Source organism: Dioscorea cayenensis, chromosome 8 (genome assembly GCF_009730915.1).
Source record: "Dioscorea cayenensis subsp. rotundata cultivar TDr96_F1 chromosome 8, TDr96_F1_v2_PseudoChromosome.rev07_lg8_w22 25.fasta, whole genome shotgun sequence".
Classification (NCBI taxonomy): Eukaryota; Viridiplantae; Streptophyta; class Magnoliopsida; order Dioscoreales; family Dioscoreaceae; genus Dioscorea; species Dioscorea cayenensis.
Genome location: NC_052478.1, coordinates 7,564,593 through 7,580,628, shown reverse-complemented (window position 1 = coordinate 7,580,628; position 16,036 = coordinate 7,564,593). Strand labels below are relative to the sequence as shown.

Here is a 16,036-nt window from a genome sequence, read left to right as displayed (position 1 = left end):
ATACCTCATAAATTTCGAAATTAAAACTCCTAGATAATTATACTGTTTATTTTTATTTTTATTTTTTATGATAGTGTAGACAAATCAATACACATTTTTTCAGTCTCAGTCATGCATTGCAAAAAAATTTGAACTTATGATTTTTTATATGAGAGTCAAAATGGCACACTCCTCACTTTCTCTCAGCATGAGTACAATTGAATTATACATATTATTTCGCAATTGTTAAAGTAAATAACAATCATCCTAAAAGACAATTAATCAACAATGTAAAACCGTCACTGTCATCACGTCAAACTTTTAGAAAAGATCAAATCAAAGAGATACAAGCTTCAAAGCTAAAAGTTAAACGAATGTAAAAATAAATAAATAAATAAAAATACTCGCATCTATGTCACCATGGTATATTTTCTTTAAGTTCCAGTTTTTGACAATTTTTAACTCTAACCGAAAGAAAATCAAGAACAAATATAAAACCTGATGACTTAAATTGCTTTTGTTTACTGTTGGATGTGGAGAGAGACGTATAACTAGTATGTTAACTTCTTTATTAAAAAAAAAAACAAAAAAACAAAAAAAACAAAAACAAAATCCTTTCTCTTGTCCTTTATAGTTGGTTGAGAATCCGTTGAGAATCCCTTTGGCTTCTTAATTCTATCGTACTTATTGACAAATATAGATTCTTTATACTGTAGGACAAAAACCACAAAGTAGACTTTCAATTGATGTATAATATCTACCAATTATCTAAAAAAGTAGTTGGGAACATTAAGATTATGCCGATCCAACAAAACCAGCTACTTTGAGTTGTTATCCAAGTGCTTGTTCTTTACCATTTGGTGTGTAAATGTATAGCTAATGTTCAATTTGGAAAGAAAGCCTTTTGTTTAAATTTTTTAAAAGCAACTGCATGCTGGTTGGTAAGCCATTTGTTTAGATTCAATATGCAGATGCTTGGAGTTTTGACCAAGGTGTTTAGTGATTTATATTTCTATCTTATAGTATTTAATATTTTCTCAAACTATTTGTTTAAATTTCTAATGGTGACTATTTACATTCATGGAGCAATTGTTGTTATTATCTATTTAAACTCATTCAATCATAATTGGCCAAGTTATGCGGAAGTCATTGATGGTGAATCAATTGCCATGTAGTGGCCTATACCAAATGATGACAAGTAGATCAATAACAATTAAGACCTCCAACTTTGCTTGATGAAAACAAAGAAGCAGCTTAGCTAACTTCATAAACAGAAAATGGCACAATGCTACAGTAAGATACTTACTAACTTATCTCCTGCATATCAAATTACATTCCTAACTAAAATGTATATCTTGCCTATGATACTCTCATTAAAGTACATTCCTTTTAATATACACTAGTGAATTGAGACAATTAAGTTTTTTTTTAATAATATAAATAAACCATAGTTTTATTGAAAAAAAAAGCGGCAAGACAAAAAAATTGAAAAAACAATACAAAACATCGAAGACAAATTAAGACCTCACTAGGAATAAGGTTTACAAAACTCAAAAGGAGCAAAAATAGAAAGGAAAAAAAAAACTGGGATGGCGAAGACTACCGTCTAGAGACACAGACCTGCCCAAGCTATAGAAAAGAGTGAATTACTCCTAGGTGAGATCTACTAATCTATCATAAAAAGATTACTACAGAAGGGAGTACTTAATTAAACTACTGTATTTTTAGAATATCACTTATCTACCATTCAAGGCATATCTTCTCCATTGATATCAGTGCTAATTTTCTGCTTGGTGAAAGCAACTATCAATTGGGATAATTAAACTTGTATCATAACTTATCCCTCTTACCTGCTACGCCAGCTATTATCATATGTTCAGTATATATAAAGATACCTACATGCTTAGTAGATGCAAGTAACAATAAAAATAATATTAGCATTGTAATTCAAAGGTCTACCGACTCATAATATAGTGGTTCGGATTACGAGTGGAGCTTTTGGCAACATAAGACCTAATGTGTTGACCCACCGAATCACCTAGGTTGAGCTAACCATTATATATTAAAAAAAAAAAATTCATTCTTTTTCGTTCTATGTGTAATTCTCTTCTCACAATACCAATCCTACACCAAATTCTCTTCTATTTCTTTAAGGGATTTTTACTTACATACCCCAGTAAAATCATGAATTTACTTAAATACCCTTATAAAAATGATATTTATTTGTATACCCCTACAAATCAATTATATTTGCTTCTATACCCTTATGGTTAAGTTGACTCTTAATTGTGTTAAATCAATGGATGGAATAAGTGTAAATTACCAAAATATGTTTCCTTATATACCCCTCTAAATTTTTTTTCTTCTTATTTTGTAGACATTACTCATTTTATTCAACAAATGACCATTATGAGTTTGTTAATATACCCATCAAATTTTTTTATTATTTTATAGACTTAAATTATTTAAATTATAGATAACCAATATAATTTTTTTTATATACGCTTTAATTATTTTTAAAAATTATTAAAAATCATGAATTTTTGAGTAAATTCATATTTTTAAGGTTTTTACAAACATCTCTAAAACATTTTTCATTATCACATGTTCTTTACAAACAAAACCTAAAAATAGGTAAAATTACAACGTGTAACAATATATAACAAATAATTTCATACTATGGTTAAGGGTAATTGGGTAATTTTGGATAATGTTAAGGGTAGTTAGATGATGTTAAGGGTAATTGGGTAATTTTATACTAAAAAATAACAAATAATTTCATACTAAAAAATATGACCTTGGATTGGGGCTGTAAACGAGCCGAGCTTTGTCATGTTCAAGCTTGGCTCGTTACTATTTAATCGAGCTTGAGCTCGAGCCGAGCTTTCTTCGAGTTTCATTTTTCATGTTCAAGCTTGCCTCGTTACTATTTTAACCGAGCTCGAGCTCTAATCGAGCTTATTTCGAGCTTCATGCTCGAGCTCAACTTGTTAAGAAAATTCGAAGCTTAACCTTGGCTCGTTAGCTTAATTAAGGCTTGAATATTTTTTTATATTCTATTTTTTCTTATTTAGTAAAGTATCATTTAAATCTTATTTAATGAATTATTATCAAGTGTGACTCAACTCGATTTGAGTTTGAGGATCAAAAGAATAATTTAAGCTTATTTATTGAATCATTAAGGTTTGAGTTCAAGCTTGTTAAAATCTTCATTAAATAAGTTAACAAATAATTACAATAATAACAAAATAAACATTGTGATGTAACTATCTATAAATATTTTTTTCGATATTATTAACGATGCAATAAATAAGCTTGTTCATGACACTATGAATAGTTATATTAATGATTATTATAAATAAAATTGGAACTGATACTATAAAACAACTTTTAATTATACAATAAACAAGTTGTTCAAAAGATTTAACGAGGCGAGCTTGGTGGTGTTCAAGCTTGGCTCGTTTATCTTACGAGCTTATTTAACTTAATGAACTAGCTGACCTGAGCTTTTAACGAGCTGAGCCTTCGAATAGTAGTTTAGAGCCCGATATGTGTGACTCAAATTGGCAACAACGACATAGTCACATATACACCTTAATATACATATATATAAACGAGCTCACAGCCGAGCTTATAAACAAGCTTGTTCGCGAGCTGTGTTCACGATCCAAAATGAGCCGAGCTTTCGGCTGCTCAAGTTTGGCTCGTTTATTAATCGAGCTTGAAAATGATGTTTAAGCTTGGCTCGTTTACAATATGAGCTGAACACGAACGAGCCCTTATCGAGCCGAACACCGAGTCGTTCACGAACGGCTCTGCTCAAATGCACCCCTACCTTGGATGATGTTAAGGGTAATTAGGTAATTTTGTTAAGTTGGGTTAAGTGGGAAATATGGTTAATTCCATAAACTCTAACGGTGGCTAACGGTAACTAACGGTAGGGATATATAAGTAAATAAGTTAATTTTATGAGGGTATGCAAGTAAATAGTATTTTTATGGGGGTATTTAAGTAATTCTATGGTTTTATAGGGGTATGCAAGCAATTTTTCCTTTTTTAAATCCTCCTAAAATTCTAAGCTTTTTCTGTAAACAATTTTATAAGCTATGCTAGATCTCAAAGCTCTCTTAATTTCTGGCTTAGCTAGTTAAGAAAATATCAAACTTGAGCTCTATTGCAAACTAAACTCTTCTTGCAAATGGCATGGTTTCATATGTAGACTGTAGTTAGACCAGGCAAACTCAAACTTGGTATTTTCTTAATGAGCCAAGTCTATGTTGAGTAAATTTGCCAAACTTAGATTTGACCCATATTTGTGAAAAAATAATCTTAAACAAATAAATAAGATGTTCATATAAAAAGTTACAGGCTTTGTGAAAAGAAGTTTGTTTTTCTTTTCTTTTTTTTTTTTTGGACGAAAATGAAGAAGAAACGATAAGATTCTTGATCAGTATGTTTCACTTAATTTATTTTACTTTTTGTCTTTTTCAATTGAATCCAAATCAAATTAATTGGTACATTGTGAGACCAATTTTTAAAAGTTATTTTTCTACATAGTTTTTTTGGTGTCATCCTTCAAGGAAGGGTATGTTTTCTAAAGAGATATTTGTATTTTTTCAAGTGTAGATCTACTTGAGCTAGAATATTTGATACTCATTGATTAATAATGATTTCCCCCCTTTTATTGGAGAGTTTTCGGGTCTTCTACGTTAATCTAGTGTCTCATTATTTGCTGGTTTTTTTTTGTTTATTATTTTTAATTATATATTGGTTTTTTGGGAAAGAGGAGCGGGCCGAACCCACTAGAGACCCAAGGACGTGCACAAGCCTTGGTGGAATAAATGAGGATGGGGCCGCGCTCACGTGGGCGCTGGAACCACCCATACACAACTACCATTCACAATTCCTAGAAATGTGCCCTCAGCCGAGAATCGAACTCTCACCACTCGGTGAGAGCTCTATCGGCGACCCATGTACCAATAGACCCAAAGCTCGTTGGCTAATTATATATTGGTTTGGCAACCATTCATCGTTATTAGAAATAAAACAAGATAAATTGATTAGAAACCATTCGTCATTATCAACCCTGCATAATTAAAAACAGTAATTAATTCATTAATAATAACAACAGTTCACCCCTTCAACTTAGCAATGAACTCAACCAAGTTTTTCTCAGAGCTTCTACCCTCTCCAACAGCCTTCACCGCCTCCGCCGCCATCCTCGCCACCGACGAGCGCACCGCCGGGCTCTCCATCAGCTCCTTTACTCTCTCCGCAATCTCCTCCCCCTTCACCACCTTCCCTTCACCTCCCCAGCTCCATTCCTCCATCCAAATCCCTAACCCACTCCTCCTCACCAACTCGGCGTTCACTCTTTGGTCACCGTGCCGTGGCCACGCCAGCACCGGCACGCCATGCAGCGCAGCCTCCATCACCGAGTTCCAACCACAGTGACTCAGAAACCCACCCACAGCTCCATGCTTCAAGATCTCCTCTTGTTCCACCCACCCATGCACCACCATTGATCCTCTCTCCTTGATCCTCTCCACCATCTCCTCTCCCAAGACCTGCTCTAAATCCACTTGCTCTTCCTCTTTGTCCACCTTCTTCATTTTAATCACCCACAAGAACTTGGCTCCACTCTTCACCAATCCAACTCCCAATTCTCTCATATACTCCACCGACATCGCCGTTCGGCTACCAAAACTCACGTATAGGACCGACCTCTCCGGCTGCTCGTCAAGCCAGGGAAAACCCATCTTTTCCTTCAACGAGAGTTGCTTCAATAGTCCAACAGCAATGACCGGAGGAAATCCCGGCACAACAACACCATCATTGAGCGCCATGAGTGCTTTTGGCTCTAGAGCTTCAAAGGTGTTGATCAATACTCCATTAGCTTGCACAAGAGCACGTGCATTCTCTAGTACTTGGATGGTGAAAAGCTCCTCAGGATCATGCAACGCCATTGGTGATAGATTTAGTGGGTGTGTGTGAGTGAAGAGTGTGAAGAGCTTGAGAGACAAAAGGGTGAAGAACAGAGAAGAACAAGGATGGGAGTCAAACTTGAAGCTTCCTATAGCTTTTTACTCAGTTTGCTTACACAGATATTAGCACATATATAGCTGAGTCAATACTGACACAGCATACAAACATTAAACACTTCAAACAAAAGATAGAGACAACTTGCACTAGTATGGCACTGTTGTCATACAGGGTACGTCCAGACATAAAAGCAAAGTACTTTGTATCTAAAGACCAACGGTTTCTTCTGAGTATCCATCAACACACTCCCCATACTCAGAAGATCTTCACTCCCATTAGCTCTCTGAGCTCAGCATGCTTACGGATGGACAGCGCTTTAGTAAGGATATCTGCAACCTGGATGTCTGTGCTGCAATGTATCAATTTGATAGCACCTTCTTCAATTAAGCCTCGAATGAAATGGAAGCGCGTGTCGATATGTTTTGTTCTTCCGTGATGGATTGGGTTTTTGGCTATTGCAATGGCCGATTTGTTATCACAAAATATTACCATAGGTTCAGTCTGGATCTCCTGTATGTCTTCTAGCACCCTTCACATCCAAAGAGCTTGACATGTAGCAGAAGTTGCCGAAATATACTCGACCTCGGTGCTTGAAAGAGCGGTTATGACCTGTTTCTTTGAGCTCCAAGCTATGGCCACTGATCCAAGATGAAACACCCACCCGGAGGTGCTCCTTCTATCATCCAATGAACCTCCCCAATCCGAGTCTGAATAACCTACCAATTTGAATGCATCACATTGTTGATATAGCAGACCAAGGTGAGATGTTCCTGCAACATGATGCAAGATACGCTTGACTGCACCTAGATGGTGCATGGTAGGTTTGTGCATGTACCTTGACACGAGGGATATAGCATGCATAAGGTCTGGTCTGGTATGTGACAAGTAGAGGAGACCCCCGACCAGTCTTCTGTACTTCTCGCCACATGCTACCCCCGATCCATCGTTCAAGCTTAGTTTTTCATTAGCATTCATTGGACTCATCTCAGTCTCACAGTGCATCATCCCAGCCTTACTCAAAAGATCCTCGGCATACTTCGTTTGTGAAACAAAAACAGATCCGTTACTTTGCTTGACTTCCAAACCTAGGAAATACTTGAGCAGACCCAAGTCAGACATTTCAAACTTGCTCAACATGTTAGCCTTGAACTCCTGTAACATGTCTTGTGAGGACCCCAAGTAGATGATGTCGTCAACATAAATGCACAGAAGTAACAGTCCTTTGTTTGCTTGAGTCTCTGTATACAAGGTAGGTTCGTTAGGACTCCGTTTGAAACACAATTCTGAGAAATGATGGTCCACCTTGCTATACCAGGCCCTGGGGGATTGACGCAAGCCATGTAGAGCTTTACTAAGCTTGTACACCATTGTCTCTTTGCCATGGATGATGAATCCTTCTGGTTGCACAACATACACTTCCTCTTTGAGATCTCCATTCAAAAAGGCAGATTTTACATCCAATTGGTAGCTAGGCCATCCTTTTTGAGCTCCCATTGCAAGAAGTACTCGAACTGTTTCCATGCGCGCCACTGGGGCGAAGGCATCTTCAAAGTCCACACCCTCCTTCTGAGAATAACCTTTTGCCACGATTCGAGCCTTCTTCTTGACCAGCTTCCCATTGGCATCATATTTTGATTTATATATCCACTTGAGGCCTACAGTGTGCTTTCCATCTGGCAAAGGCATCAGCTCCCAGGTTTTATTTGGTGAATGGCCTGCATCTCTTCTTCCATTGCTGCTTTCTAATCATCACTCTTGATAGCTTCTTTGAAGGTAGATGGATCTGTGGCATCAAGTGCAAAGGAACAAGTGTCATATATGTCAGCTAAAGCCTTATACCTTACTGGTGTGTACACAAGTGTGGTTGGTGTTGAGTCAATGACTTCAGGTGATGCAGACGTGTTTCCAATTTGCATGGGAATTTCATTCTGCTGCTCCACTGTGAATGGTTGACTCCTTTCACATGTATTAACTGTCACAAATTCAGGTATTGAGGTGTTGCGGTTAGTTGACAAAGCCCATGCCACATCTTCAAAAAAGGTTACATTTCGACTGATTTTTACTCGCTTTCCCACCGGGTCAAAGAACCTGAATCCTTTGGTTTCATCATAGTAACCAACAAACACATCGGTTTATTCGGGGGTCCAGCTTCTTATGGAACTCCGGCTCAATGAAGGCATGCGCGACACAGCCAAAGACCCTCAAGTATCCGACAAACGGCTTGACTCCTTTAAGTGCCTCGTATGGAGTCTGTCTCTCGACTGCACGACTTGGTGATCGATTAAGAAGATAGATAGCGGTGGAGACCGCTTCAGCCCACAGAAAAGAAGGAACATTCATACCATTCATCATAGAATGGGCCATCTCCATAACAGTGCGGTTCTTTCTCTCCGCTACTCCGTTCTGTTGGGGTGAGTAAGGTGCAGTTAGTTGCCGTTGGATTCCGTTGTGCAAGCAATAGTTGGAGAACTCTTTGGATACAAACTCACCCCCTCTGTCTGTCCGGAGGATTTTAAGGGTGTGATCTAGTTGTTTTTCCGTCAAGGTTTTGAAGTTCTTGAAGTGGAGAAGAGCATCACCTTTGTTTGAGAGAAAATACACCCAAGTGTAACGTGAGTGATCATCAGTGAGTAGAAAGATGTACCTGTTTCCCCCGAGTGATGGTGTTTGCATGGGGCCCATCAAGTCAGCATGAATCAGCTCAAGGATGGTAGATGCCCGTCTTTCTTGATGGTTCGGGAAAGCAAGTCGAGTTTGCTTTCCAGATGAGCAAATCTCACACGCCTTAGTTGGTGCAACATGAGGTAAACCCAAAACAAGGTTTTGGTCTTTCAGTTGTTGTAACCTCCCATTGCCTAGGTGTCCGTATCTGTGATGCCACAGTCTTGCCACATCCTCAGTACTTAGGACTGCTTGTGCAAATCCCATGTCTGTCAATTCAAGGAGAAACAACCGTCTAGCTGTCATTTGAACGCAAGCAACCAATGCACCATCATCCAAGCTTGTGATCTTGCATTCACTTCTAGAGAAGTTAACATCGAACCCATTGTCCATCAACTGACCCACGCTCAGCAAGTTGTGGGTCAACTGAGGAACATATTGAACATTCTTTAACAAGCTGAGCTTCCCACCGTTTTGATGAAGTTTGATGCACCCTACACCAGCAACTTGTAACATCTTCCCATCTCCAAGTTTCACAGTTTGATGAGAAGTCTCTTGTAGATTGTGGAAGACCGTTTTGTTGCCCGACATGTGGTTTGAGCATCCACTGTCGATGAGCCACAAACTCCCAGCTTGGACACCGTAATTGTCACTAGCCATAAGAGAATGGCTTTTTCTACTTCCTCTATGTTAGTTACATTAGCAGTCTTCCCTTCTACAATGTCCGCAACCACCATAAACATACAACCTTCTGTTGGTTCTTCTGTTTTAACTTCCTCGGCAACATTTGCTTCTTTGGTTTCGTTATACCAACACTGAGTCTTAGTATGTATGGCCGAATTTTTTGCAAATAAAGCACTGGATGTTTGGTTTTTGGTGTGTCCTAGCTGTGTGATCCATGCCTCGCCCTCTGCCACGTCCACAGAAGCGTCCGTTGAAGGAGCCGCGTCCCCGTCCTCGCCCCTCATAGCTGAAAGTGTCCGGTGAGATACTGTGAGAAGCATGGAGTGCAGTTTGCTCTTCTAGTCCAGCAGACAAAGTGAGCATGGACTCATGGCCTTTCAGAGACCCTCCTAACTCTTCCACGGTGAGTTTACTTAGATCTTTGGCTTCAATGATAGATGACACCACGTGCTTGAAGTTCGGTGCAAGACTCCTCAAGATTTTGGCCACCACGTCTCGTTCCGGGAACTCTTCTCCTAGCATTCGGATCTGGGAGGATGTTGACATACAGAAGACTGGTCGGGGGTCTCCTCTACTTGTCACATACCAGACCAGACCTTATGCATGCTATATCCCTCGTGTCAAGGTACATGCACAAACCTACCATGCACCATCTAGGTGCAGTCAAGCGTATCTTGCATCATGTTGCAGGAACATCTCACCTTGGTCTGCTATATCAACAATGTGATGCATTCAAATTGGTAGCTTATTCAGACTCGGATTGGGGAGGTTCATTGGATGATAGAAGGAGCACCTCCGGGTGGGTGTTTCATCTTGGATCAGTGGCCATAGCTTGGAGCTCAAAGAAACAGGTCATAACCGCTCTTTCAAGCACCGAGGTCGAGTATATTTCGGCAACTTCTGCTACATGTCAAGCTCTTTGGATGTGAAGGGTGCTAGAAGACATACAGGAGATCCAGACTGAACCTATGGTAATATTTTGTGATAACAAATCGGCCATTGCAATAGCCAAAAACCCAATCCATCACGGAAGAACAAAACATATCGACACGCGCTTCCATTTCATTCGAGGCTTAATTGAAGAAGGTGCTATCAAATTGATACATTGCAGCACAGACATCCAGGTTGCAGATATCCTTACTAAAGCGCTGTCCATCCGTAAGCATGCTGAGCTCAGAGAGCTAATGGGAGTGAAGATCTTCTGAGTATGGGGAGTGTGTTGATGGATACTCAGAAGAAACCGTTGGTCTTTAGATACAAAGTACTTTGCTTTTATGTCTGGACGTACCCTGTATGACAACAGTGCCATACTAGTGCAAGTTGTCTCTATCTTTTGTTTGAAGTGTTTAATGTTTGTATGCTGTGTCAGTATTGACTCAGCTATATATGTGCTAATATCTATGTAAGAAAACTGAGTAAAAAGCTATAGGAAGCTTCAAGTTTGACTCTCATCCTTGTTCTTCTCTGTTCTTCACCCTTTTGTCTCTCAAGCTCTTCACACTCTTCACTCACACACACCCACTAAATCTATCAGTGGTATCAGAGCTTGTGAAAGCATGGCTGATGACAACGTTTCCTCTCAAACTCATGTTCCTCTGTTCAAGGGGGAAAACTATAACTTGTGGAGTTTGAAAATGAAGACCATGTTCCGGTCCAAAGGGTTGTGGCCTACTGTTGAGCTTGGTTTCTCTGAAGAAGGTGAAGAGGAGGATGTTGAAGCCTGGAGGATGAAAGATGCGAGCGCTCTTTACTTAATCCAACAAGGGGTTGAAGAAAGAATATTAATTCGGATAGATGAAACACCCACCCGGAGGTGCTCCTTCTATCATCCAATGAACCTCCCCAATCCGAGTCTGAATAAGCTACCAATTTGAATGCATCACATTGTTGATATAGCAGACCAAGGTGAGCTGTTCCTGCAACATGGCGCAAGATACGCTTGACTGCACCTAGATGGTGCATGGTAGGTTTGTGCATGTACCTTGACACAAGGGATATAGCATGCATAAGGTCTGGTCTGGTATGTGACAAGTAGAGGAGGCCCCCGACCAGTCTTCTGTACTTCTCGCCACATGCTACCCCCGATCCATCGTTCAAGCTTAGTTTTTCATTAGCATTCATTAGACTCATCTCAGTCTCACAATGCATCATCCCAGCCTTACTCAAAAGATCCTTGGCATACTTCGTTTGTGAAACGAAAACAGATCCGTTGTTTTGCTTGACTTCCAAACCTAGGAAATACTTGAGTAGACCCAAGTCAGACATTTCAAACTTGCTCAACATGTTAGCCTTGAACTCCTGTAACATGTCTTGTGAGGACCCCAAGTAGATGATGTCGTCAACATAAATGCACAGAAGTAACAGTCCTTTGTTTGCTTGAGTCTTTGTATACAAGGTAGGTTCGTTAGGACTCCGTTTGAAACACAATTCTGAGAAATGATGGTCCACCTTGCTATACCAGGCCCTGGGGGATTGACGCAAGCCATGTAGAGCTTTACTAAGCTTGTACACCATTGTCTCTTTGCCATGGATGATGAATCCTTCTGGTTGCACAACATACACTTCCTCTTTGAGATCTCCATTCAAAAAGGCAGATTTTACATCCAATTGGTAGCTAGGCCATCCTTTTTGAGCTCCCATTGCAAGAAGTACTCGAACTGTTTCCATGCGCGCCACTGGGGCGAAGGCATCTTCAAAGTCCACACCCTCCTTCTGAGAATAACCTTTTGCCACGATTCGAGCCTTCTTCTTGACCAGCTTCCCATTGGCATCATATTTTGATTTATATATCCACTTGAGGCCTACAGTGTGCTTTCCATCTGGCAAAGGCATCAGCTCCCAGGTTTTATTTTGGTGAATGGCCTGCATCTCTTCTTCCATTGCTGCTTTCTAATCATCACTCTTGATAGCTTCTTTGAAGGTAGATGGATCTGTGGCATCAAGTGCAAAGGAACAAGTGTCATATATGTCAGCTAAAGCCTTATACCTTACTGGTGTGTACACAAGTGTGGTTGGTGTTGAGTCAATGACTTCAGGTGATGCAGACGTGTTTCCAATTTGCATGGGAATTTCATTCTGCTGCTCCACTGTGAATGGTTGACTCCTTTCACATGTATTAACTGTCACAAATTCAGGTATTGAGGTGTTGCGGTTAGTTGACAAAGCCCATGCCACATCTTCAAAAAAGGTTACATTTCGACTGATTTTTACTCGCTTTCCCACCGGGTCAAAGAACCTGAATCCTTTGGTTTCATCATAGTAACCAACAAACACATCGGTTTATTCGGGGGTCCAGCTTCTTATGGAACTCCGGCTCAATGAAGGCATGCGCGACACAGCCAAAGACCCTCAAGTATCCGACAAACGGCTTGACTCCTTTAAGTGCCTCGTATGGAGTCTGTCTCTCGACTGCACGACTTGGTGATCGATTAAGAAGATAGATAGCGGTGGAGACCGCTTCAGCCCACAGAAAAGAAGGAACATTCATACCATTCATCATAGAATGGGCCATCTCCATAACAGTGCGGTTCTTTCTCTCCGCTACTCCGTTCTGTTGGGGTGAGTAAGGTGCAGTTAGTTGCCGTTGGATTCCGTTGTGCAAGCAATAGTTGGAGAACTCTTTGGATACAAACTCACCCCCTCTGTCTGTCCGGAGGATTTTAAGGGTGTGATCTAGTTGTTTTTCCGTCAAGGTTTTGAAGTTCTTGAAGTGGAGAAGAGCATCACCTTTGTTTGAGAGAAAATACACCCAAGTGTAACGTGAGTGATCATCAGTGAGTAGAAAGATGTACCTGTTTCCCCCCGAGTGATGGTGTTTGCATGGGGCCCATCAAGTCAGCATGAATCAGCTCAAGGATGGTAGATGCCCGTCTTTCTTGATGGTTCGGGAAAGCAAGTCGAGTTTGCTTTCCAGATGAGCAAATCTCACACGCCTTAGTTGGTGCAACATGAGGTAAACCCAAAACAAGGTTTTGGTCTTTCAGTTGTTGTAACCTCCCATTGCCTAGGTGTCCGTATCTGTGATGCCACAGTCTTGCCACATCCTCAGTACTTAGGACTGCTTGTGCAAATCCCATGTCTGTCAATTCAAGGAGAAACAACCGTCTAGCTGTCATTTGAACGCAAGCAACCAATGCACCATCATCCAAGCTTGTGATCTTGCATTCACTTCTAGAGAAGTTAACATCGAACCCATTGTCCATCAACTGACCCACGCTCAGCAAGTTGTGGGTCAACTGAGGAACATATTGAACATTCTTTAACAAGCTGAGCTTCCCACCGTTTTGATGAAGTTTGATGCACCCTACACCAGCAACTTGTAACATCTTCCCATCTCCAAGTTTCACAGTTTGATGAGAAGTCTCTTGTAGATTGTGGAAGACCGTTTTGTTGCCCGACATGTGGTTTGAGCATCCACTGTCGATGAGCCACAAACTCCCAGCTTGGACACCGTAATTGTCACTAGCCATAAGAGAATGGCTTTTTCTACTTCCTCTATGTTAGTTACATTAGCAGTCTTCCCTTCTACAATGTCCGCAACCACCATAAACATACAACCTTCTGTTGGTTCTTCTGTTTTAACTTCCTCGGCAACATTTGCTTCTTTGGTTTCGTTATACCAACACTGAGTCTTAGTATGTATGGCCGAATTTTTTGCAAATAAAGCACTGGATGTTTGGTTTTTGGTGTGTCCTAGCTGTGTGATCCATGCCTCGCCCTCTGCCACGTCCACAGAAGCGTCCGTTGAAGGAGCCGCGTCCCCGTCCTCGCCCCTCATAGCTGAAAGTGTCCGGTGAGATACTGTGAGAAGCATGGAGTGCAGTTTGCTCTTCTAGTCCAGCAGACAAAGTGAGCATGGACTCATGGCCTTTCAGAGACCCTCCTAACTCTTCCACGGTGAGTTTACTTAGATCTTTGGCTTCAATGATAGATGACACCACGTGCTTGAAGTTCGGTGCAAGACTCCTCAAGATTTTGGCCACCACGTCTCGTTCCGGGAACTCTTCTCCTAGCATTCGGATCTGGGAGGATGTTGACATACAGAAGACTGGTCGGGGGTCTCCTCTACTTGTCACATACCAGACCAGACCTTATGCATGCTATATCCCTCGTGTCAAGGTACATGCACAAACCTACCATGCACCATCTAGGTGCAGTCAAGCGTATCTTGCGCCATGTTGCAGGAACAACTCACCTTGGTCTGCTATATCAACAATGTGATGCATTCAAATTGGTAGCTTATTCAGACTCGGATTGGGGAGGTTCATTGGATGATAGAAGGAGCACCTCCGGGTGGGTGTTTCATCTATCCGAATTAATATTCTTTCTTCAACCCCTTGTTGGATTAAGTAAAGAGCGCTCGCATCTTTCATCCTCCAGGCTTCAACATCCTCCTCTTCACCTTCTTCAGAGAAACCAAGCTCAACAGTAGGCCACAACCCTTTGGACCGGAACATGGTCTTCATTTTCAAACTCCACAAGTTATAGTTTTCCCCCTTGAACAGAGGAACATGAGTTTGAGAGGAAACGTTGTCATCAGCCATGCTTTCACAAGCTCTGATACCACTGATAGATTTAGTGGGTGTGTGTGAGTGAAGAGTGTGAAGAGCTTGAGAGACAAAAGGGTGAAGAACAGAGAAGAACAAGGATGAGAGTCAAACTTGAAGCTTCCTATAGCTTTTTACTCAGTTTTCTTACATAGATATTAGCACATATATAGCTGAGTCAATACTGACACAGCATACAAACATTAAACACTACAAAAAAAAGATAGAGACAACTTGCACTAGTATGACACTGTTGTCATACAGGGTACGTCCAGACATAAAAGCAAAGTACTTTGTATCTAAAGACCAACGGTTTCTTCTGAGTATCCATCAACAATTGGAACTGAAGCCATCGGCACAAGACTCACTCCAGGGACTTCAACATCACCGACAGTTGCCGCTGCGGTTTTATTAACCTTGTGAATTGGAAAGTAGGAAAAGAAGGCGAGCATTGAAGCCGAGGAAGTGAAGAAGATGTAAGTGCTGATCCCTGTTGGAGTAATGGCTGGTAAGAAGGTGGAAGCTAAAGCGATGTCGACGATGAAAGAAGTAATTGGTGGAGAAGATGAATTGAGAAGAGGGAGGATCAAGTGAGGAGACTGGCGAATGGCTTCAAACTGGAGAAAGAATGGATCGCCGGAGCCGGTGAGTGGGGCGACGTTGACGTGGATGGGATGGATGGAGGGGAAGCTGGACAAGAAGGTGGTCATGGAGTTGGACTCGGCGTTGGAAACCATAGGATGGATGACGACGAAGGACACATGGCAGCCTTGGGTGGCGAGAGTGGTGGCTAGGCGGCATGAAGGTGTGAGATGGCCCATGCCGGCGCTTGGGATGATGGCGATGTGAGGTGGCGGTTGGTCGCCGGAGAACGCCATTGATGAAGAGGTTGGAGCTTCAATTCAATGGTTTGAGTTCTGTGTGTGTGTGTGTGCAGGGGTTGAAGCATTATATATAAATCTTATAATAATAATTAATTTAGTGTAGGGTTTTCTAAATTGAGGTTTATATATATATATATATATATATATATATATATATATATATATATATATATATATATATATATATATATATATATATTTATAAATGTGAGAAATATAGTTAGTTAAAGGCGTGCCCAT

The 16,036-nt window shown here is 40.7% G+C and overlaps 1 protein-coding gene across 1 annotated transcript; it reads right to left on the bottom strand.

Moving 5' to 3' along the window:
• Positions 1-5,111: 5,111 nt before the first annotated feature.
• On the bottom strand, positions 5,112-15,813 carry LOC120267231 (UDP-glucose:2-hydroxyflavanone C-glucosyltransferase-like). The gene is made up of 2 exons (XM_039274919.1): positions 15,253-15,813; positions 5,112-5,947 (listed from the first exon to the last, which is right to left on the bottom strand). The coding sequence occupies exons 1-2, from the start codon at positions 15,788-15,790 to the stop codon at positions 5,112-5,114; spliced, it is 1,374 nt and encodes a 457-aa protein (XP_039130853.1). The 5' UTR covers positions 15,791-15,813.
• Between the last annotated feature and the right edge of the window lie 223 nt (positions 15,814-16,036).

What these genes read in the sequence shown, in the direction of transcription:
- LOC120267231 (XM_039274919.1), bottom strand. Translation starts at nt 15,790, where the DNA reads ATGGCGTTCTCCGGCGACCAACCGCCACCTCACATCGCCATCATCCCA. An exon ending in TGTGCCGATGGCTTCAGTTC is followed by an intron (nt 5,948 to 15,252) that starts CAATTGTTGATG and finishes TAAATCTATCAC; the next exon opens with CAATGGCGTTGCATGATCCT.